The 24,213-nt window shown below is 41.2% G+C and overlaps 1 protein-coding gene across 1 annotated transcript in view; it reads left to right on the top strand.

The window, feature by feature from the left end:
* The first annotated feature begins 22,694 nt into the window (after positions 1-22,694).
* LY86 (lymphocyte antigen 86) overlaps positions 22,695-24,213 on the top strand; it is a 65,312-nt gene continuing 63,793 nt past the window's right edge. The window contains exon 1 of the mRNA XM_003363798.5: positions 22,695-23,042. Coding sequence (XP_003363846.1) covers positions 22,916-23,042 — 127 coding nt within the window. The 5' untranslated portion in view covers positions 22,695-22,915. The remainder of the gene's footprint in view (positions 23,043-24,213) is intronic.

Genomic DNA, 24,213 nt, shown 5'->3' on the forward strand with positions numbered 1-24,213 from the left:
ATTCAATTTATTTAATGGTTATAGGTGTCTTCAGATTATCTATTTTATCTTGGTTGAGTTTCAATAGTTTGCTTTCAAGGAAATGATGCATTTCTGCCTGGTTTTCAAATTTATGAACATAAAGTTGTTCATAGCATTCCCTTGTTATCTTTTCAATGGCTGCAGTGTCTCTATTTCATTCCTGACATTGGTGATTGGTATCTTCACCCTTTTAATTTTTGTCAGTCTTACTAGAGGTTTTTTAATTTCATCATTTTTTTCCAGAGAACTAGCTTTTTGTTCATAGATTTTTCTCTATTATTTTCCCATTTTCCATTTCATTGATTCCTCTTCTATATTACTTCCTTCATTGTGTTTGCTCTGGGTTTATGTTGCTATTTTGTTCTAATTTCTTGAAGTAGGAATGTAGATTATTAACCCGAAATCTTTCCTTATTTCTAATGTAATTATTTAGTGCTTTAATTTCCCTATCAGCTCTGTGTTAGCTGCCTCTCACATTTTGTGGCATCTTGTGTTTTCATTTTCATTCAGTTTTGTGTGTTTTCAAATTTCTTTTGAGACATCTGCTTTGAACTATGGATTATTTAAAAGTGTGTTGCTTAATTTTCATGAGTCTAGAGATTTTCCTGTTGTCGTTCTGTTATTGATTCCTACTTTGGTTCCGTTATTGTCAGAGAATTTCAATTCTTTTCAATTTGCTGAAGTTTGTTTTACGGCCCAGGATGTGACAGAGCTTGGTGAATGTTCTGTGGGAGTTGAAAGGAGTCTGTATTCTGCAGTTGTTGGATGGAGTGCTTTATATATGCCAATGAAATTCAGCTGGTCAATAGTTCTACCTACGTACTGTCTGGACGTCCTATACACTTACTGATTTTCTGGGTAGTCGTTCCATCAGTTGCTGAGAAGGTGTCATTGAAGTCTCAAACTATAATCGTGGATTAGTCTATTTCTCCTTTCAGCTCTGTCAGTTTTGATTTGTGTATTTCGAGGCTCTGTTTTTGGTGCATGCATGTTTAGGATCATTATGTCTTCCTGGTGGATTGATCATTTTATCGTTATGTAATGTACTTCTTTTTCTCTTCTAATTTTCTTTGCTCTGAAGTCTACTTTTTAGATACTCGTGTAATCACTCCTGATTTCTTTATTATTGTTTTCATGATTTACCTTTCCCTATCATTTTACTTTCAACACATGTCACTGAATCTGAAGTGAGTTTCTTGGAAACAACATATAGATAGGTCATATCTTTTTCTTTTATCTATTCTGCCAACCTCTATCTTTTGATTGGTGTATTTAGACCATTTTCTTTTAAAGTAAATGCTGATATATTAGTGTCTAAGTTTGCCATTTAATTATTTCTTTTCTGTTAGTTTCTTTTGTTTCTCTTTTCTTGTCTTCCTGTGGGTTACATGGACACTTTTTAGTCTTCCATCTTGATTTATTTATGGTTTTTTTGAGTGTATCTCCTTGTATAGTTTTCATAGTGGTTGCTCCAGATATTATAATATACATATGTGGTTTATAACAATCCACCACTATCAACATAAACACTGAGTAAGTGTAGTAATTAGTAGTAGTAATTTAGATCCCTAAGCCTTCCTCATTTTCAAATATTGTTGTCTTGAGTATAAGATGGCAGTATAATTTTTGCTTCAGTCCTCAAGGATGATTGATGCAGAGTTCAAGAGTCCCTAACTTCTTCACACTGCAAGTTTGAGGGTTCTGAGAACACACTCACTTATTACACTGACTGCAAGTTCAGGGGATTCCAAGACCATAGGAGTCTTGATAATTTGCTAGAAGGACTTACAAACTCACTGAAGGCTATTATGCTCAGAGTTATGGCTTATTGCAGCAAAAGGATACAGAGTAAAAATCAGCCAAGGGAAGAGGGCATGGGGCAGAGTCCAAGAAAGTTCCATATGTGGAGCTTCCAGTTGTCCTCTGCCAGTGGAGTCATGGACAGCACTAACTTCTCCTGTCAATGATGTGTGACAGTATTCATGAGTATAGCCAACCAGGGAGGCTCGCCTGAGTCTTAGTGTCCAGAGTTTTTATTGGGACTTGGTTATGGCTGGATGGCTGCCCTTAGTCTCCAGCCCCTCCAGAAGTTGAGTTGACACCAGGTGACCCAAAGCCCCCACCGTAAATCACTGTTAGGATGGACTATCTGATGTGACTCAAGGTCCCCAGATAAACAAAGACACTCTTATAGGTAGGAGATTCCAAAGGCTTAGAGATTACCTCCCTGGAGCCAAGTGCAAAGGCCAGACCTCTCTATAGATAAGGTTAATTCTTTACTATACAATTTTCAAAACTTACGAGGAAAGGACAGTCTACTGTATGTTACCTGTATTTCTACTCTTTCCATTATCTCCCTTTCCTTCCTGTTGATTCATGATTCTTTTTTTAATCATTTTTGTTTGAAAATGTCCTTTAGCCAATCTTTAAGGATTGGTACAATAGCAGCAAATTCTTTTAGTTTTCCTCTGTCTCAGAATGTCTTTTTTCCTCTTCATTCCTGAAATATGGTTTTACTAGATAAAGAATCTGTGGTTGACAGTTCTTTTCATTCAGCACTTGAGAAATATTATGCCACTTCCTTCTGGCCTCCAAGGTTTCTGAAGAGAAGCTCACTCTCATTTGAATTGGTGTTCTATAGATAATGTGTTGTTTATCTCTGGCTGCTTTCAAGATTTTTCCTTTGTCTTTAGTTTTCAAAAGTTTCCTTATGATATGTCTTGGCATAGATTTCTTTTGGCTTATCCCGTTTGGGATTTTCTCGTCTTTGTGGATCTGTTATTTTGTGTCTTTTGCCAAATTTGGGAAGTTATCAGCTATTATTTCTTCAAAGTCTCTTCCTGCTCACTCTCTTTCTTTTTCTCTTCTCAGACTCCAATGATATAAATGTTGAATCTTTTTGATTTTCCCACAGTGCCTGAGGCTCTGTTCATTTACTTTCAGTTGGTTTTTCTCCCTGTTGTTCACATTGGGTGAATTCTATTGTATGTCCTTGAGATCGCTTCATTCCATCTACTCTCAGTGAAGAGTGCTGCCCCTGGCTGCCTAGCACTGCTGGGACTCCCAATGGCCAGTGGTATTGGGCACACTTACTGCAACCCGAGGGATTCCCATTCGATGTGGGGGAGGAATCAGCCTGCCTGGGCTACCTTCCAGTGCTAGCTTGGAGTTGGGAAATGCCATTCTGGGTGGCCTTCATCTGTTGGTTGCAGGGGATGTAAGATGCCCAGGCTCTATGTTGTTCCTCCAGTCCCAGAATCCTTAACAGGTTTATCTTTTCTTCCAGAGTTTTCCTGTGGTTGTCTCTTACGTTATTTCCAGGGTTTATAGTTGTGCTTCAGTGAGGATGAGCACTGAGAAAAGGGGACTCAACCAGTCCTTGGAAGCCTACAGAGGGCTAAGCAGGGATGCCCAGAGACCAGATTTAGGATCTATGGGTCAGAAGAGTCAATATATTTGTGCATATATAGGGGCCTGTGCCTATACTTGGAATAATTCTGATTGGGTGGAGAGAGGAATTAGAAGTGACTCAATGGCCAAATAGCACAGCATGACCTGTGGCTACTGGGATAGCTTTGTGGGGCATGAGAACACTGGGGAAAGCTCAGCTTAATGGGAGAGGAGGGCATCACATTTATAGAGTCATGAACTTCAATAGCTATTACTATACTTCTTCATCATTTATAAATAGGGAAACTGAGGCTCAGGGAGGTCAGTCAACTGCCTCTAAGAGGGAGAACTGGGCTTTGAAGCCAGATCTGCCTGTCCCTAGAATGCATGCCCCTTCCACTGCACCTCCCCACCCTCTGTGAATGGGTCCAGACCTCTGTCTCTGAGGTGAGGAGGACACGCTTCCCAGCGATGGGGCTAAATTGGCCTTGGTTCTCACTTTCAGGATTCTCTCCCTTCTTCAGACTTGGCAGCAGTGAAGTATCTGGGCTAAAACCAGGGAAGGTGTTTTAACTCCAAGCATGAGAAAACTCTAAAGTTTCTTTAAAAGAGCAGGTGTGAGGTGACCGACCTGAGCCATATTGGCCATGGGTCCCTCTTCTTATCCTGCCCATTGCAGCCTCATCTCTTTAGAGGCACATCCTGGGCCCACTCTGCACATAGCATGGGACTGTCCTCACTGCCCCTCTGCCAGCCTCCCCACTCCTGGTGAGGATTCCTCACCCTTGGTGCAAACAAACACAGGTACATAAATGTGGTTGGAATCAGAAGGAAGCTGGATGAGGTGCGGTTGTCATGAAGAAATGGCTAGATCGGTGTTAACACAGCCTGGTGGGGAAGAAGGATTTGTTTTGTTCCTTGTAGTTAAAGACTGAAAAAGGCTGAAATGCACGGAGACAAACTCTCCTCCATTCTCATCTCCAGTAAGCCCAAATTGAGATATTTATTGGAACTGAATTTAAAATTTTTTTAAATCTCTTTCATCCTAGAGGGAAAAAATTATGTGGAGCTGGTACGCCCTGTAATCATGGCTATAATGAATCTGTGGAAAGTCTGTGCAATTCGAAATGCAACAGACCGGAGCTGTGCTGCTCCTTGGCTTTGCAGCCTTGGCTCCAGAGCAAAGACTGCAGGTTTGAGAGGTGATGATACAGCATAAAACCCAAAGGACATCTTTTGTCAGCTTCTCTGTTACATCATTATCTATAACGTCCTGTGGATGTCACTTTTGGGGGGAAAGTTTTAAAAATCAACTCTCCCAAGTTTGACTATAAATCTTCTGGAAATTAAAGATGAAAAACACATTTCTTTTTCATTGGTCTCATTTGTCTAATAAATGCTCTAGGGACTCACAGCTCAATCAAGGCTTCCAATCTCCTGAAATTAAATTATCTTCCTTTTGTAAGCTAGATAAAAATGATTTAAGTAGCAATAATAATTTCGTTCTTATCTTAGTGTTATTGACTCCATGGCCTTATCATCAGCATTTTTCCTCTCCCATGTTATTTATTTCAAGAACAACCTGGGATTGCTGCAAAAGAACGAGAGATTATTTCACTAGAGAGTATGTTTCCAAAACAGTCATACTCAGTAAATAGAGGGTGCCCCATTTATCTTTCAGAATAAAAGTGTAAACTCGAAGCCAGTGGCCTTCCCTAAATGAAAGTGGATTTAGTTTCCCCCAAATCAGAGCATTCATAATAAATATAGAGCACTGTTACATAAAATGAGATAAACATGCACATTAGAATTACAGAAGAAACATAGAAAAATGTCACCATCCTTTGATGAGGATAATTCATCTTGGTATGTTCCACTTATTTGTTTATTATACAGTCATGAGCCACGTTAACGATGTTTCAGTCAGCGACCGGCTGCGTATACAAGGGTGGTCTCATAAGATTAGTACCATATAGCCTAGGTGTGTAGTACATTATACCATCTAGATTTGTGTAAGGACACTCTATGATGTTTGCACACCAACAAAATCACTGACATATTTCTCAGAATGTATCCCTGTTGTTAAGCGACACATGACTGTACTTACACAAACCTAGAAGATACAATCTACTACACACCTAGGCTGTATGGTATTAATATTATACCATCACCGTCACATATGTGGTCTGTGGGTGACCAAAACGTCCTTATGTGGCACATGACTGTACACTCTATGATGTTCACCCAGTGACGAAATTGCCTAACAACGCATTTCTCAGAATGTATCCCCATTGTTAAGCAACACATGACTGTACAAACATTTATTTAACTAGACACAAGGCCAGCCTCTGTGGATAAAAAGATGAATAACCCAGAGGCTTGGAACTCACACACTTTACAGATGGAGAAGTACACGTATTAATAAATAATGTTGACATAGTATGTAAATGCTATAGTTGAGATATATAACTGGGCCCTAAGTGGGAGGGAGTTTGGTATGGGGGCAAACCTGGAATGACATATATTCCAAAGTGTCACTGTTCAATAGAAGTTTTTGTGATGATTGAAATGTTTAATCGCTACACTGTCTGATATGATAGCCACTTAGCCACATGCGGCTATTAAAAACTAGAAATTTTTAGTTTTATTTCATTATGATTAGTTTAACAGACACGTGCAGCTAGCAGCTACCATATTGGATAGCATAATTCTAAGGCACTGTTCTCAAGCCTTTAGTCTAGATCATAACCACCTAAAGATCTTCTCAATTCCGATTCACTAGGTCTGGTGTGGGTCCCAAGAATTTGCGTTCTTATAAGATTTTGATACTGTTGGTACACTGACCTCACTTTGAGAAGCACTGTTCTAAAGGACTCAAGTCCTTGGAGGTCAGCATAGGGCCAACATCTGCCCTTTACCAGGTAGACTTACTGTGAAGTAAATGAAGTCAGCTCCAGGGCCCTCACTTCCACAACCCCTTCCAAACCACAGAGGGGCCTCAGCAACGTGTTCACATGGTCAAAATTTGTAAAACCAGGGATTGGTTAAGACCACTATCTTCCACTCTGACAAACTCTCCATCACACTTGCCCTCCTGTTGGGTGATGTGGAGGGGCCGACAGCACTTTGGGGACAGTGCTAAAGGGAGACGGAACTGGGCATCCATTGCTTGGCTAAGTAGGGTATATTTTTTGTGGTTTCCAGTCACTTGCATGTATAAAGTTACTGAAGGTAGTTCTGATGTAGGAATTACATCCAGGAATGTTCCCACCACTCACTTTACTGACTCACCAGCACTGAGTAGAAGGTTCAGGACTGGAAGTCATTGTCTCACAGAGACTGCATAGCACCAAACAGAAGTATGCAAGTCATGGGGGAGAAACAAGACTCGAAATGGAATCTGTGGAAAATGTTTCCAGTCATCAGATATTTATAATTGTAAGTGGAGGATTCAGTTCATATAGGCACGTAGTCAAAATGGAAGTTCTCTCCTATAGAAATATATTTAATGACTCAGCTAATATAATTATAAACAAACCATTTCCTTTTTCCCTTTTTGAAAAGAGAAAAATATTTTAGATAGAGCTTGAAGACACCGTTTTACCTGCAATTTGGCAAGTAGTTTTGGAATGTATCTATAAAAGAAGTGAAAAATTAAAGAGTACCAATTTGGATATAGAAAAGGGGTATTTATTTTGGCCATCATTAAATTTATTTATTAAAAAGCTAAGAGAAAAATCCAGCGAAAAATTAATGGAATATACAACAAAAGCCATCAAGATAAGTGATGTAATCAGCAGGAATTAGTCACATTTTGAGAAGTGAGTTGTAGTAAAAAACCTTTTTCTTTATATTAAACCAAAAGTAGTAATTCATTAAGAAGAAGTGATACATTTTGAATGGAAGTAAAGAATAGGCTCTTTGGGTTGTTTAATATTCCAGTCAATGAAGAAGAATAAGTTCTCTGAGCAAAATGGGAAAATATTTAACTCTCACTGGTTTGGTACAAACCACTGATTATCAACAACAATAACCTAAACTCAAAAGAAGCCACAAGGGGGGCTGGCCCCATGGCCAAGTGGCTAAGTTCGCGCGCTCCGCTGCAGGCAGCCCAGTGTTTCATTGGTTCAAATCCTGGGCGCAGACGTGGCACCACTCATCAAACCACGCTGAGGCGGCGTCCCACATGCCACAACTAGAAGGACCCACAACGAAGAATATACAACTATGTACTGGAGGGCTTTGGGGAGAAAAAGGAAAAGAAATAAAATCTTTAAAAAAAAAGAAGAAGAAGCCACAAAGGCCTTGATGACAAAATGGTTTACAAGTAATGCCAACTCAAAGATTTTTTTAGAGATTAGCCCATGTACAAGACAAGTTGAAAAGTCCTTAAATCTTATAGCTATTATATGAAAGAAGCTCAATAGATGTTTTCCCAAATTTGACAATAATTCTAAAAATTAACCAGTAACAAATTGGAAAATTAAATAGTCATTTTTTGTAAACAATCAATAATTCAAAAGACTTCAATTAACAATGCTAGAGGAAACATTAAGTTATCTTTCTAGTTTCTTTGCAAGAAAATATTACAAAATTGCCATCTGAAGAGAGTAAAGCCAAAAACATCTAGGAGATTTTATAAGGACATGAGGACACGTGCAGACTGAAAGTGAAGGGGTGGAAAAAGATATCCCAAGCCAATGGAAATCAAAAGAAAGCTGGAGTAGCTATGCTTATATTAGACAAACAGACTTTAAAACAAAAGCTGTAATAAGAGACCAAAAAAAGGGTACTACATAATGATGAAAGCATCAACTCAACAAGAAGATGTAACATTTATAATAGTTACACATGCAACATAGGAGCACTTAAATAGAGAAAGCAAATATTAATAGACCTAAAGGGGGAAGTAGACAGCAATACAATAATAGTAAAAGACTTTAACACCCAACTTACATCAATGGATAGATCATCCAGATGGAAAATCAATAATGAAACATTGGCCTTAAAAGACACATTAGACCAGATGGACTAATAGACATTTACAAAACATTCCATCCCAAAGCAACAGAATATACATTCTTCTCAAGTGCACATGAAACATTTTCCAAGATAGATCATATGTTAGGCCACAAAAAAAGTCTTAATAAATTTAAGAGGACTGATATCATATCAACCATCTTTTCAGAATACAATGATATGAAACTAGAAATTAATTACATGAACAAAACTGAAAAATTCACAATTACATGGAGATTAAACAACATGCTACTGAACAACCAATGGGTCAAAGAAGAAATCAAAACAGAAATCAAAAAATACCTTGAGACAAATGAAAATGGAAATGCAACTCCTGAAATTTATGTGATGCAGCAAAAGCAGTTCTAAGAGTGAAGTTCATAGGGATAAATGCCCACCTCAGGAAACAAGAAAAGTCTCAATAAACAGCCTAACTTTACAGTCAAGGAACTAAAAAAAGAAGAACAAACAAAGACCAAAGTTAGTAGAGTGAAGGAAATAACAAAGGTCAAAGCAGAAATAAGTGAAATAGAGACTAAAAAGACTATAGAAAAGGACAATGAGATTAAGAGTTGGTTCTTTGAACAGATAAACAAAATTGACAAAACTTTAGCTAGACCGACCAGGAAAAAAGACAGAGGACTCAAATAAATGAAATCAGAAATGAAAGAGATCTTACAACTGATATCACAGAAATACAAAGGATTATGAGACTACACTAACAAATAGCACAACCTAGAAGAAATGGATAAAGTCCTAGAAACATACAACCTACAAAGACTGAGTCATGATGAAATAGAAAATCTTAGACTGATTATTACTAAGAAGATTGAATCAGTAATCAAAAACCTCCTAACAGATAAAAGTCCAGGGGCAGATGGCTTCACCAGTGAATTCTACCAAATATTCAAAGAAAAATTAATGCCAATCTTTCTCAAACTCTGCCAAAAAAGAGAAGAGGAAGGAACTCTTCCAAACTTATTTTACAAGGCCAGCATTACCCTGATACCAAAACCTGACAAGGTTGTCACAAGAAAGAAAATTACAGGTCAATATCTCTGATGAACATAGATGCAAAAATCCTTAACAAAACATTAGCAAACCAAATTCAACAATACATTAAAAGAATCATACACCATGATGAAGTGGGATTTATTCCATGGGTGCAAGAATGATTCAATGTCCACAAATCAGGCAAAGTGATACACCACATTAACAAACTGAAGGACAAAATCATATGATCATCTCAATAGATGCAGAAAAAGCATTTGACAAAATTCAATATCCATTTATGATAAAAATCTCTCAACAAAGTGATTACTGGGGAATGTACCTCAACATAATAAAGGTCATATATCACAAGTCCACAGCCAACCTCATACTCAATGGTGAAAAGCTAAAAGCTTCTCCTCCAAGATCAAGAACAAGACAAGGATACCCATTCTCACCACTTTTATTCAACATAGTATTAGAAGTCCTAGCCAGAGCAATTAAGCAAGAAAAAAAAATAAAAGGCATCCAAAAAGGAAGATAAAACTGTCACTACTTGCAGTTTACATGATAGTATATATAGAAAAAACCTTAAAGACTCCATCACAAAATAGTCAGAACTAATAAATTCAGTAAAGTCGCAGGATACAAAATTAATACACAAAAATCTGTTGCATTTCTATACACTAATAATGAACTATCAGAAATAGAAATTAATATAACAATCTCATTTAAAATTGGATCAAAAAGAATAAAATATCTAGAAATAAATTAAACCAAGAAATTGAAAGACCTGTATATTGAAAACCTCAAGATCTTAATGAAAGAAATTGAAGACAATACAAATAAATAGAAAGATATTCCATGCTCATGAACTGAAAGAATTAATATTGTTCATACTACCCAAAGCAATATAAAGAGACAATGCAATTCCTATCAAAATTCCAATGGCATTTCTCACAGAAATAGAATAACTAATCCTAAAATTAGAATGGGACCATAAAAGGCCCTTGCATAAAATAGCCAAAGCAATCTTGAGAAAGAAGAACAAAGCTGAGGCATCACGCTCCCTGATTTCAAACTAATTACAAAGCTATAGTAATTAAACCAGTATGGTATTAGCATAAAAAGAGACACATAGATCAAAAGAAAAGAATAGAGAGCCCAGAAATAAACCCACACATACATGTTGAATTAATTTATGACAAGGAGCCAAGAATATATAGTGGGAAAAGATAGTCTCTTCAATAAGTGGTGTTGGGGAAACTGGACAGTCACTTGCAAAAGAATGAAACTGGACCATTATCTTACACCATACACAAAAATTAACTCAAAATGGATTAAAGACCTAAACATAAGACCCGAAACCATAAAACTCCTAGAAGAAAATGTAGGCAGCAAGCTCCTTGGCATAGGTCTTGGTGATGTTTTTTTAAAATCTGGCACCAAAAGCAACAAAAGCAAAATTAAACAAGTGGGACTGCATCAAACTAAAATGTTTCTGTACAGCAAAGAAAACCATCAACAAAGTTATAATGCAACTTACTGATAGAAGAAAATATTTGCAAATCATATATCTGATAAGGGGCTAATATCCAAAATATATAAAGAATTCATATAACTCAACAACAACAACAACAACAAATCTGATTGAAAAATGGGCAGAAGATCTGAATAGACATTTTTCCAAAGAAGACATACAGATGGCCTACGGGTCCATGCAAAGATGCTCTACATCACTAATCATCAGGGAAATGCAAATCAAAACCACAATGAGGTATCACCTCACACCTGTTAGACTGGCTGTTATCAAAAAGACTAGAAATAGCAAGTGTTGGCGAGGATATGAAGAGAAAAGATCCTTTGTGCACTGTTGGTGGGAATGTAAACTGGTGCAGCCACTATGGAAAACAGTATGGAAGCTCCTCAAAAAATTAAAAATAGAACTACCATATGATCCAGCAATTCTGCTTCTGGGTATTTATCCACAGAAAATGAAAACACTAATTCGAAAAGATACACGCACCCTCATGTTTAGTGCAGCATTATTTACAATAGTCAAGATATGGAAACAATCTAAGTGTCCATCAACGGATGAATGGATAGAGAAAATGTGGTATATAGACAATGGAATATTATTCAGCACTAAAAAAGAGAATGAAATCTTGCCATTTGCAACAACACGGATGGACCTGGAGAGCATTATGCTAAGTGACATAAGTCAGAGAAAGAAGAACACTGTAATCTCTCTTACATGTGAAGTCTAATATACATATATCAAGCTCACAAATACAGAGAACAGAGTGAATTGCAATAAAGCTTCTATAAGCAAATGGACTTAGGAAATGCTTTCTTCACTATTGCACCCCCAGTGCCTAACTTGGGGCCTAGCACATAGTAGGTGCTTAATAAAAACTTGTTAAAGACTAAACGAAGAGTGAAGCCCATATGGAAATAATAGAGAGCGATTATCCGCAATAGTGCTATAGCATCCGTAAGGGTGTGGGGGGCAGATCAGGGGAACCTTCTTTTTACACACCCCATTTTGCTTCTCCTCAGTAACCCAGATGTCCTGGTCCTGTGAACAGCACTCTGCTAGATGCTAAAGGTCTAAAGTTGCATATTACAGTCCCTCAAGGAGCTCTAAGTCCAGATGAGGACAGAACCCATATAAAATAGAGCGCACCCTTTGATAAGTGCCCTTGGGGTGCTGAGGTAGTGTGACGGACACCAGAGCAGAGAGCCCACCCGGGGCCAAGGCAGTAGGGAGACGATGGTGGAAAAGTAGCTGTGAAGCAGAGGAAGTGGGGGAAGAGGGGGACAGACAAGGGGTGGAGCTGGGACCCACATGGCCTGCTCAAAAGGAGACAGAGGCAAACCACTTGGTGTGAACAGGGAGGTCAAACAGGAAAGTTCTGAGGGGAAAGGTTGGAACTACTTTGGGAAAATCAACTGAAAGCCAAGAATACCAAACCAAGGAGCTTGGCTCCATCCTGAGGGCAGACAAAATCATGCCAAGGGTTCAGTGCAGGAGGAGGCGGTAGGGGGTGGAGGTGGAGGTGGAGGTTGGGGTGGAGGTCGGGGTGGGGGCTTCAGAACACCTCCTGCCCGCCGCACAGAGGAGCACTTGCAAGCAGAGACTCCTGCTGGGCAACCAGACTGGAGCCCATTCCACCAGCCGGGGAGAAGGGACCACAGGCCCCGGGTTGAGGAGGGGAGTGAGAACAACAAAGGAGGGATGTGGCTGAGATACAACGCAAAAAAGAGGAGCTTGGGGTTTGGGTTTTTTTGTTTTGTTTTTAACATTTATTGAATGTCCAGTGTACAGCAGATGCTTTCATGGACTACTTTATTTCATCCTGAAACTACCCTGGGAAATGGAAGCCATCATCGCCATGACACATGCAAGGAAAGTGGGGCTCAGTGAAGTGAAGATTCTCACCGCAGGGCAAGCATGACCCAGGCCGGGTATCCCGCCATCACATCCTCTTCGGGCTCACGCTCTTTCCACCCCACGCTGCCACGAGAGGGCAGAGAGAGGCTGAGTCAAGAGCGGCTTCTGCGTTTGCAGCATGGAAACAGGGAGAGTGGAAACAGGGAGGCCTGCCCGAGAGCTGGCTGGCGGAGAGGAGGGGATTGGCTGGTTTTACGGGGAACCTTTTGGAGGCGTTGATTTCTCTTCAAACAGCTGGAGGACAGCGTCTTTCTCCTCGTTCTCCCAGCCTGACAAGTATTTTTGGGCCCTGGGACTTTGAGAGAATCACTCCGCAGCTGTCCCTGACATTCTAAAATCTGTTCCCAGTTTGAACTGAGTGGTGTCTTCCGTCTTGAATGTGAAAGCTATTGCAAAAAAGGTTGTAGAAAGCAGTTTATTTCAGCTTTTCTTCATTGCTGCAACTGACCTTCTAAATAAAAATACGCAATCAAACAGGCCTCTTGTCTCCAGTGAGGGGAAGTCTGGGAGGTGAGGTCCAGAGACGTTCCAAGTTGGACGGTCTCAAAGCTATCTTCCAGAAAGGCACTGCTCTGCCTTTCTCCCAAAGGGCAGACCACGGTCACGCCTGACGTTAAACCAGCGCAGCGTGAGTGCTGCTGCCGTGCCTGTGTCCTCCGTTTTCTCCAACGGTTGGAAGCTCCATCCTTGGAGAAAATTCAGACACTGGGGGATGCTCAGGAGAGATGTTCTGTCCAATAAAGGAGGAAATATATATGAATTGGCACAAGTGACATTTCAAGAAAGACGTGATTTATTTAAACATTTCCTGACAAGTCGGTGTTAACCTCTTAGATAAATCTTCGAAAAGACAACTCCCTGCAGCTCGAAACATCCCGCTCTTACAAAAATCAAACCAGCACATCACTCTAAAGTTTCCTCCTGCCGTGGAAAGTGTGAAAACTAAAGAAGCACAAAAATGGTGATGCCACAACAGGAAGCTGGCTTTGAAGACCCTGTAGATGGCCTTTAACGTTTGGGGAAATGGTACTAAAAATGAAAGTAACAATCTCGGCTTGCAGCAACGAGTTGAACACTATTTTTAACTTTTCTTTTTAAATTGCACAAGTGGTATGTGGTCATTGTAAAACACGCAAATGTTATAGAAATATACTTCTAGAATATCCCTGCCTTCACTGCCTAGCACAGATTGTTAGACTTTTGCAAAAATTACGTATAGAATTTCAGCATAAAATTCATAGTATATATTCCAGGGATAATGTAAAGAATTTAGATGGTGCCATATAGGATCATGAATGGCTCTACACTGCAATAAAATGACCCCAGTGTCGGCATCAACTCAGCTCAAAATACCTTTTTGAGGTGATGAGCAGTGGTTTGGAAATGCCTGCCCACAAACGCAAGGCGGGACATGAAATATTTTTACCAGGACCAAAAAAAATAAGAATAATACAAATGTCGGTGTGAGGTTGCCAATTGTCTTCATTGTGAAGAATTCTCTTTTAAGCTGAGAATCTTTCTTCCCCTCTTTTGGTGTTAAAATATCCTTCCTTTAAAAACAATTACAGTAATAGTAGACGGTAGTTTGGAATTTATTTTCTAAAGCCATTTATTGCAAAATAAAAAGTTATTAGCGCTAGTTTAGCTCAATTTTTTTCACTACCCCAAGCAAATATCCTATAACCATTAAATAGCAACTCCCCATCTCTCCCTCCCCCAAGTCCCTAGTAATTTCTACTCTACTTTCTGTCTCTATGAATTTGCCTATTCTAGGAAACTCAGATAAGTGAAATCATACATTTGTCCTTCTGTGTCTAGCTTCTTTCACTCAGCATAGTGTTTTCAAGGTTCATCGATGTTGTAGCAAGTATCAGAATTTCATTCCTTTTTAAAGCTTCAGTAATATTCCATTGTATGTATGTACCACAGTTTGTTTATACATTCATCTGTTAATGGACATTTGGGTTGTTTTCACCATTTGGCTATTGTGGATAGTGCTGATATGAACATTGATGTACAAGTATCTGTTTGAATCTCTGCTTTCAATTCATACCTAGGAGTGGAATTGTGGCATCATATAGTAATTCTGTTTAACTTTCTGAAGAACCACCAAACTGTTTTCCACAGTGGCAGCAGCGTTTTACATTCCCCCACCATGCACAAGGGTTCAAATTTTTCAACATCCTCACCAACACTTGTTATTTTCCATTGTATCATTTTATATATGTATATAATAGCCACCCTAATGTGTAAGAAGTGGTATTTCATTGTAGTTTTGATCTAAATTTCCCTAACGACTAATGATGTTGAGCATCTTTTCATGTATTGTAGATCTTCTTTGGAGAAATGCCTATTCAAGTCCTTGGCCCTTTTTTGAATTGGATTATTTGTTTTGTTGTTGAGTTGCAGGTGTTCTTTATATATATTCAATATTTATCCCTTATCAGATGTATGATTTGCAATTATTTTCTCCCATCCTGTGTACTATCTTTTCACTCTCTTGATAGTGTCCTTTCATGCACAAAAGTTTTTAATTTTGATGATGTCTGTTTGTCTAATTTTTCTTTTCTTGACTGTGCTTTCAGTGTCATATCCAAGAGGTTATTGCCAGTCCAATGTCATGAAGATTTACCCTTATATTTTCTTCTAAGGGTTTTATAGTTTTAACTCTTAAGTTTAAATCTGATTCGTTTTGAGTTAATTTTTGTATATGGTGTAAGCTAAGGGTCCGACTTCATTCTTTTGCATATGGCTATCTAGTTTTCCCATCACCCTATATTGAAAAATCTATCATTTACCATTGAATGGTCTTGACACCCCTGTCAAACTCACCATATATGTGAGGGTTCTAAATGACCAGTGTAAGCAGTGTAGTATGTTACAGAATGTGCAGTTTGTATAGTATGATCCTGGGCGGGGAGGTTGAAAGAATATTTCACAAGATGTCAATAGTGATTATCTCTGGGTATCAAGATTATGGGTGATTATTTTTCCTCTCTCTCCAGGTTCCCTGCCCCATCTCTCTAAAGGGAAGGGTTTTCCTGTATATCCCCAAAGTCCTTCAGTTAGAAATATTACTTTAAGAATGAGAATCAAAAGAAAGAAAAGGAAACTGTAATGTACTTTTGGAAAAAGATGTCACACTTTGTTAACTTCTTGGGGATCATAAACTCTTGGGTGAGGGAGAGCTCCTTGCTTTGCCTCACTTGTATGGCCCACTGAGTCCAGAAGTCCAGTTGCCTAGGCCAAGAGGACGAGCTTGTTGGGCCATAGCCACCCTCTGTATTTCATCCACTCAGACTGAACTGTTTCATTGAGTCCCTCTTATGTACCTAGGCACTGGGTGTACAATCGTGAAGGGGGAATAAAAGAGAAAGAAAAAGAAGGAAAGAGGGGAAGGAGTGAGGGAGGCAGATTTCCTGGTACATTGCGAGGGAATCTGACCTTAATGAATGAGCCTGTGAGCAATGCTGTGAAGAGGTGACGTCCCCTGGCTGCACAGCCTGTTTTAGGGGGAGGCGCCCCGTCATGGCAGAGAAGCTTTCTCCAGGAAGCAAGTGTTGAGCAGAGCTCTGACTGGAGCCCAGGCAAGGAAGGGGACCAGAACGTTCCAGAGCGAGGCAATGTCATCTTCTAGAGAGGCTGGGACAGTGGAGAGCAGGTCACTATAGGAACTGAGTGAGGGTCACGGGGCTGGAGCGGGAGAGACCACACCAGGCAAGGCCTCGTGGACACGTTCAGGGGGCACCACTGAAGCGCTTTGGCAGGGCATCTCTTCACAGATTTGCATCTCAGCGGGGCAAGTCTGGGTGCCGCCTGGAGAATGGATTTGAGAGAGGGCTGGAGTAGATCCTGGGAGACCATGAGGAGCACCCTCCAGGCAGGGGGCGGAGGGACTAGGGATGGACAGACATGGATGGAATGAGAGATCCTTGCACAATCAAATGGAAGCACCTGGTGGTGGACAGACTATTTTTAAGTGACTTCATCTTTGAGTCCCTGTTGGGGAGCCTCCAGTCTTGCAGTTCAAAAGCTCAAACAAAGGAAAGATCAGCTTTTTCAGCAAGAAGTGACGACTCAGAGCCATGGCTTTTTAACACAATTAAATTCCAGGTGAGCAGAGGCCACAGCCATGTTTTGCCTGAAAAGTACAAAGTGCCTTTTCCCCGCTTTATTCACCAATAACCTTACAATTGGAGCTGACACATCCAAGCTTCAAAGGAAAAGCAGAGAGCTCAGTTTCTGAATATTAAGCGACTTGCCGTGAAATTGGCTGACCCTTTGTTTCAGTGGTGTCCAGCAGAGAGAGGAAAGGGGCCATTCATTAGACTCTTTCAAGGGCTCGCCATTTCACCAGGCACCTTCCATGGCCTCTCTCTTCTGAACTTTCAAGGTCCTGTTTTCCTTTGTCACTTCACATTTCTAATGGGAAGATATTTCTTCTAATGAGAAGATATTTATGTCCCACATAGGCCCATCCATTTAGTCACTTGCCATGGGGTGTAGGGCCTGACTTTGACTGAAGAGCAAAGCCTGCAAACTAGATTACTGAGAAACTCTTGAGCCTGTCGCTCAAGGCATCTCCCAGTATCTAGTTTACTCTAAAAATAAAAATATTAATAAAAACAGCTACTGTTGATTATTGTTGACCTTTTCAAAGGTAAAGAAACTTACATTCAGAGAGGTTATGTGACTTGCCAATGCCACACAGTAGAGGCGAGATTTCAGCCAGGGGCTATCTAACTGCAAAACTGTTTCCTTTTGCATTGCTCCAATTTGCACACCCCTCACCGCCATTCTTGCAATTCTTCTCTGACAGAGAGAGAGCTAGGGTCAAGCCTGCCCCGTGAAGCTACAGAGGCCAAGGCTCCTTAGTTTCCAAGGACTGGAGATGATTTGCTTTGATATCACTAGAAGGGAAGGTGAGCGAGCATGAAGGCAGAGGAGCAGAGGCCATTTTCTCAGGGGTCGAGAACTTGGGCTCTGGAGTCTAACTGACTTTCAACTTGGCCCCACCATATGTGTGATCTCGGACTAGTTACAAACTATGCCTCAGTTTCCTCACCTGGAGAATGGAAATCATCACAAAACAAGTGCGGAATCGCTTAACTGAAACCTTCGGGTACAGCTGTATTTTAAAATTCAGAATTTCTTTATTTTAGAAAGGTAGTGGGGTTTATATTTCCTAATACCCCAGTGGGCACCGGTGCAGGGTCCATTACCCATTAACCAATAAGGTTAATATTTCTGCAATAAAACAAATTGCTATTCATCTAGGTGAGATAAATTAAGACTGTACATTAGGATTACTAAACTGATGAGACTTTTTCCACCAAAAGAATATTCCAAAAAAAAAAGGAAATCTTTTATTTCTCAAGACTTTGAGATTTCGAAGTTGTGGTTGGGGAGTCATGGAGCGGCAGCTGCCTCTTTTGTGAGGCTTCAGTAAGTGAGAGAATATACATTAAAGTGCTCAGAAGAGTGCCCCGCAAATTGTAGGGTCCCGCTCACTAGGCTATTCGTATTCATTCCAGAGTAGAAAAACACAGGCTACTTCAAAGATTATTATTCACACCTTAAAATTACTGCTGAGTAAACTGACTACTTCGGGTAATAGAGAACTCTCCATGATACTTCAGAAGAATTCTAGGCGAATCCAGCAGCTACAGCAGGAGAGAGAAGTCAAGAAAATTTCCAGGGGTCTGCTGCAAAGAACAGGTAAATTATTTTATTCCAACTACCACCTGCCAGTCCAGCAAAATGTGCTCTCAAATAATTTGGACTGACTGTGCCAAGTGCAATTCCCATAGTGACCAGCTGGAAGTTGTGGGACCAACTGGAGTTGGAGGTAAGTATTGAATCCTGAGCCTGGGGGTCAGGTGACAACGGCAAATTAGGAGCGCTCTTCAGATCACGTCAAAGAAGTCTCTCCATTCTTTACCACACTTCTGGTTTCCTCCCTAATGCCTTACCTTCAGCTTGTTAAAATCACTTCAATCTTATCAGAATGAAATCTTGAGTGCCTTCCCAATGTAAGGAGAGTTTTATCAAGAAGTTGCTAATTTATCCCAAGCTGTAGAGAATGTTTAGACAATGTAGTCTTTTCAGACTAGCTTATCTTCTCTGAATCTCAGGGCAGTTTCTCCTGCCTTGATCAGATACTGCAATTTGTTGCCCTTTTGATCGTTGGGAAACTGATCAGAATCCTCTAGAAAGCCCACCTCTTCCTTGGCCCAGAGTACCTGTTTCTCAAACAAGCAAAAATCATTTCTGTTTGTAGTTTGTCACAGAATTTATAGACCCATTTAGGAACCAAGTACTTTACATATTATATCCCAGAATAACTAAACATTAATAATGATAATAAATGGGGCAATAAGAAGGAAATTGGACAAGGCAGTTTTTCAGATAGACTTGCTACAGCTTGTCTGTTGGAGCAAACAGCTATTGGAAAGCCCTGATGAACGACCAGTCTGGGGCAAATTAAAAAAAAAAATTAAAGGGTTGAGTGTATACATGCAATAGTGAGCTGAAAACATTTCAGTAAGCAGAGTCCAATTTTCTATGTGAAACCCAGGCAATTTTTCAAGAAGTGAAGTCTCTTTTCTTTTATAAAATAGTTGTACCAAACAAATTTGTTGCCTGTCTCCTCCCACTAGGAATTAAGCTCTGTGAAAATAGGGACTTTGTTTTACTGTATTCCTGCTGCATGGAATTCTATCTAGCACGTTGGAAAGCTTAATAAATATTTGCTGAATAAATGAGTGAATGAATCTGAAGTAAGTAGACAAATAGATGAACTTTTCCCTGTTTTCTGTAGAAAGCAGGCTGTTTTTACACTCTCTGTCAGGTACATGCACACAGTATATGATATTAAGAATCCAGTGGGCTTTATGGGGATCTCACACTTTCCTTGGGAGGAGTCTTCTAGAAGTCTGGGAGACTGTGGAAAGACTCTTCTGCAAAGCTCACTAGGCTGGCGACAGCTCTACAAGATATTGCTGTAGCCCACATAACAGTGGGTGTGAAAATAGTCAGAGTAAAAGCTCAGCAGTCAGCCCAGGCGGCTGCTAAATAGTGTTACACAGGAAGTAGCATGGCTTCCTGACTTCTGCACACTAGGGGAGCTGTTTTTAGGTTGCACTCAATCTGGAAGACCATCGCAAGAAGAGATCAAACCTGTCTCTTCCCACTATAGTGTGGCAGAAAGAGAGGAAAGGAGCAGTGGCAGTGCTATACGAAGGGAAGCCGTTGCCTAATATAATAAACATCTAAGGAGCATTAAAGGAGAGCAGCCATGGTTGAACACGACGATGAGGAAAACACATTTGCCATTGGAGACAAAGAATGCTGTATTATTAGTGTTTAGTGTTAAAGAATAGTTAGGGCTATCTGCCATCTGCTGGCACGTGAAATTGGCCCAAAGCCCCTTCCATGCAGTGTGGAAGTGCAGTGCCCACCCCCAGATCCGTTCACTTTCCCAAGGGGGCTGTATTGCCACGTCTCTTTGATGTAAACACGAACCTCTGCCCTTTCCTAAGTTTGCTGAAGTACAATCTCCACTTAACTTGTGTGGTGACAGAGCAGAGAGGGCTGTCACAGAGCACCCACACGGCAAAAACTTTAGAATCTGTTCTTACAAGACCTTCAGCTCGTCCCTCCTACAGACAGGCTGCTTCACTCCCCTACAGCAGCCCTGCTCCGGCTCACTTCTCCCTTCCCTCCACTCCTTCCTCTTTTCTTTTCCCTGTTCTCTGCAGCAAAACCTAGTCCATCTTATCTCCTCATGTGGAGCAGCTTCACCTTTACTCACTCATGTAGCTGGACTCTTGCTGTCACAGTCTCACCTTTTCTTCTTTTTTTTTTTAAAGATTGGCACCTGAGCTAACATCTATTGCCAATCTTCTTTTTCTTTTTCTTCTTCTTCTTCTTCTCCCCAAAGTCCCCCATCAGTATATAGTTGTATATTCTAGTTGTAGGTCCTTCTGGTTGTGTCATCTTTTATTCTTAAAATCTCTCCTTATGGGGCCAGCCCAGTGGCATAGTGGTTAAGGTCACATGCTCCGCTTCATTGACCCGGAGTTTGTGAGTTCGGATCCCAGGTACAGACCTACACACTGCTCATCAAGCCACGCTGTGATGATGTCCCACATACAAAATAGAGGAAGGGTGGCAACAGATGTTAGCTCAGGGCCACTCCTTCTCAACCACAACAACTACAAAAGTCGTTCCTTAAACATTAGTTTTCTTCTTAAGAACACTTTTAGTGACAGCCATCCTGATGACATTTTTACCCTGCAAGGAAAGAAAGGTACTACTGCCAAGCAAACATCTAGGAAAAGAAAGCAGCTCGAGACACAGAGGAAGAAGATTATCAAACACAGTAGAAGAGAAATCTGAACGAGACCAGAACAGTACAGCTTCCTTAGCCACAACGTGCCAAGGTGTTGAAAGTCAGTATTAGAGCCTGACAGTATATTTGGTTACCATTTCCATATAAATAACCATATTTTAAATAACTCTTATAAACTGATTCTAATTTTATTCTGTAGTTAGGGAACAGGACATTCTTGAGAAAACTCTCTCGTCTTCATAAAGCTTCTGCTTAAAGAACTCCTCAAGACACTGTGCATTGATTGATTGATATGGGTGAGCCAGAACTGATGATTTCAGTCAAATACTCGTTCTCAGTAAGCAGAACTCCTTAGAGGAAATAGCTTACTCCTTAGGCCTATGTGATATACAAAATGTTGTTCGTCATATAGCACAAGAATGTTTTGTTAAGAAATAAAATTTCTTTAAAAAATTGTACGCTCTGCAAGAGACCAAATCCTATAATGCAAAGCAGAGATTCTCAAACTGTGGCCCCCAGACCAGCAGCATCAGCATTGCCGGGAACCTGTTAGAGAGGCAAGTTCTCAGGCCCTGCCCCCGCCCTCCTGAAGCAGAAGCGCGAGGTGTGGAGCCACGATCTGTGTTAACAAGCCCTCAGCTGACGCTGATGCCCACTCCCATCCAAGAGCCGCTGCTCTCACGCCACCATGCCTCCAGAGCCGTTCAGTGGTCAGTTTTGAATGTTTTCCAATGCCAATGCAATCCTTGAATAGTGATTCTTTTTATCACCAGGTCCTTTGATTCACAGAAATCTGTGGCCCAGTCCTCAGCTGACCGGGTTTCCCTGCTGGTGGCTGCTCAGAGCTCTCTGTCAGAACATCTGCCCCCTGCACTGCCCTCCTAGGTCCTTCTCCTGGTGTCCTGGTGCTGGTCAGCACCAAAACAATTAAATCCCCAGTCTTAAAAGGGAGGCCCTCACAACCGCCTTCTCCCCCACCCCTTCCACCAAGCTGAACCCAGAAATAGAACATAGCTCCCTTTTCAGGGCCATTCCCTCCACCTCGTCTCCAGAGACCACATCTGCTCCTCCCAGAACGAGGCCCTGTTCTGGCAGCTGCACAATTCACTGCTGAAATCCTAGTCTGGAGAGCGGAGTTGAAGCCAGAGGAGAGATGCCAATAGGGCAAACACCTCATTCCAGATTCCAAATGTCATTCTGCAGCCCTCCAAATGCCAAATGCTGCCTGACAGCCCCAGCCAGGTCCCTAGTCTGTGGCCACATAAGAGGCCTGCGGAGACACGTGGGGCCTGCTGATGGAAAACACGTGGTAGCCTGGGCTTTACCTTTCCTGAGTTCGCCGCTCCACCTGGCAGTACGGGCTCTAAGGAGGACTGTTTTGTGGGGGCCCGAGGCATAAGGTTATGCATCACTTGCGAGCTCCTCCCCATGAAAGCAGAAAGTCACCATCCAACCTACCTCAGACCCAGACTAGCCTCAGCCTGTTGCCTCAACTGCCCGAGGTCCTGGGGGAGCAGTATTCAAATGCCTCTGCCAACTGCCTTTTGGTTCTCACAGTTGTGCCCCAGGAACATATATGAGAAGTGAAACTGAACATGTCACCCCCTCAGTGAGGAGAGAGGAAGAGCCCTGAAAGCCCTTTTTATTGGGCCTGTTATTCTTCTGTTGGTCACTCACACACCCTCGCCATGAAGGCTTTCATGGCTGCCTTCCTTGTCTGGACTCTGATTTCTGCCAACGGCGGCGGCGGGGAAGCCTGGCCCACACACACAGCCTGCAGGGACGGGAGCTTGGAAGTACTCTACCAGAGCTGTGGTAAGCTGCCTCAACATTTGTGTTTATGGGGAAATTAAGCCACAGATGTGGCTGCTAAGCGCTTTGCTGAGGTGGGTAAAGGGTAAGGGACCGGAAACTGAACACTTTCTCCACTTGGAGCAGGTCTGCGAGGGCCATTGGGAGCCCTTGGGAGGAGAGGGGTGGGGTGGGAGAGAGCCTGAAGAGACCAATAAAGAGGACAAGAAAAAGACATTGAGAGTCTAAAATAGAAATTCACTGATACCACAGAGCCTGAAAAAAAACAAAATGACCACTGAGTTTACCAAATCGTGAAACCTTGCCAGTTCAAAATTAGGAAAAGAGGCTTCTCGTAGCACCCCTGTCTCCAACTGTGTGCCTGGAATGTCTATCCAGCTTATTTAGTTTGCAATTTGAGTGAAAAGATCACTTATGCCAAAAGAGAAGGTGCGTGTCTTTCTGATGATTTTCCTAGAGCTTCCGTCACAGCAGCATCGCTCATTAATTCAGCAAACGCTTATCTCGCAGGTATCAATTCCAGGGTTTTCTCTAGTGCTAGGCACAACAAAAGGGAATGAGCCACGGCCATCACCCCAACGGGCAAATAGCTGTACCAACAGAAATTGCAATTCGATGGATAGAATGCAGGCAACTGCCATAATCAGGGAGTGAGGCGACCCTTTGGGATGCGTATTAGTCTCCTAGGGCTGTCACAACAGAACACTACAGAATGGGGGGCTTAAACAACAGAAATTTATTTTCTCACAGTTCTGGAGGCTGGAAGTCCAAGATCACCGTGTTGGTAGGGCTGGTTTCTCCCACAGCTTCTTGCCTTGGCTTGTGGATGGCTATCTTCTTCTGTCTTCACTTTCCTCTGTGCCCACACATTCCTAGTGTGCCTTTCTCTCTTCTTAGAAGGACACCAATCATGTTGGATTAGGCCCCCCTCATTTAACCCAATTGCCTCTTTAAACACCTAATCTCCCAATACAGTCATATTCTCAGGTACTGAGCATGAGGACTTCAACATATGAATTTTGGGGAGACAAAATTCAGTCCATAAAGGGGACCAGAGTGGGGAGAAATGAGCCCAGCCTCAGGATCACATCTTGAATGAAGATTAGAGGGAGTGGCTCACAAAAAGTCACAACATTGTGGAGTATGACACTTTGGAGGTAGACAGGGTGCAGAA

Source organism: Equus caballus, chromosome 20, assembly GCF_041296265.1.
Source record: "Equus caballus isolate H_3958 breed thoroughbred chromosome 20, TB-T2T, whole genome shotgun sequence".
NCBI lineage: Eukaryota > Metazoa > Chordata > Mammalia > Perissodactyla > Equidae > Equus > Equus caballus.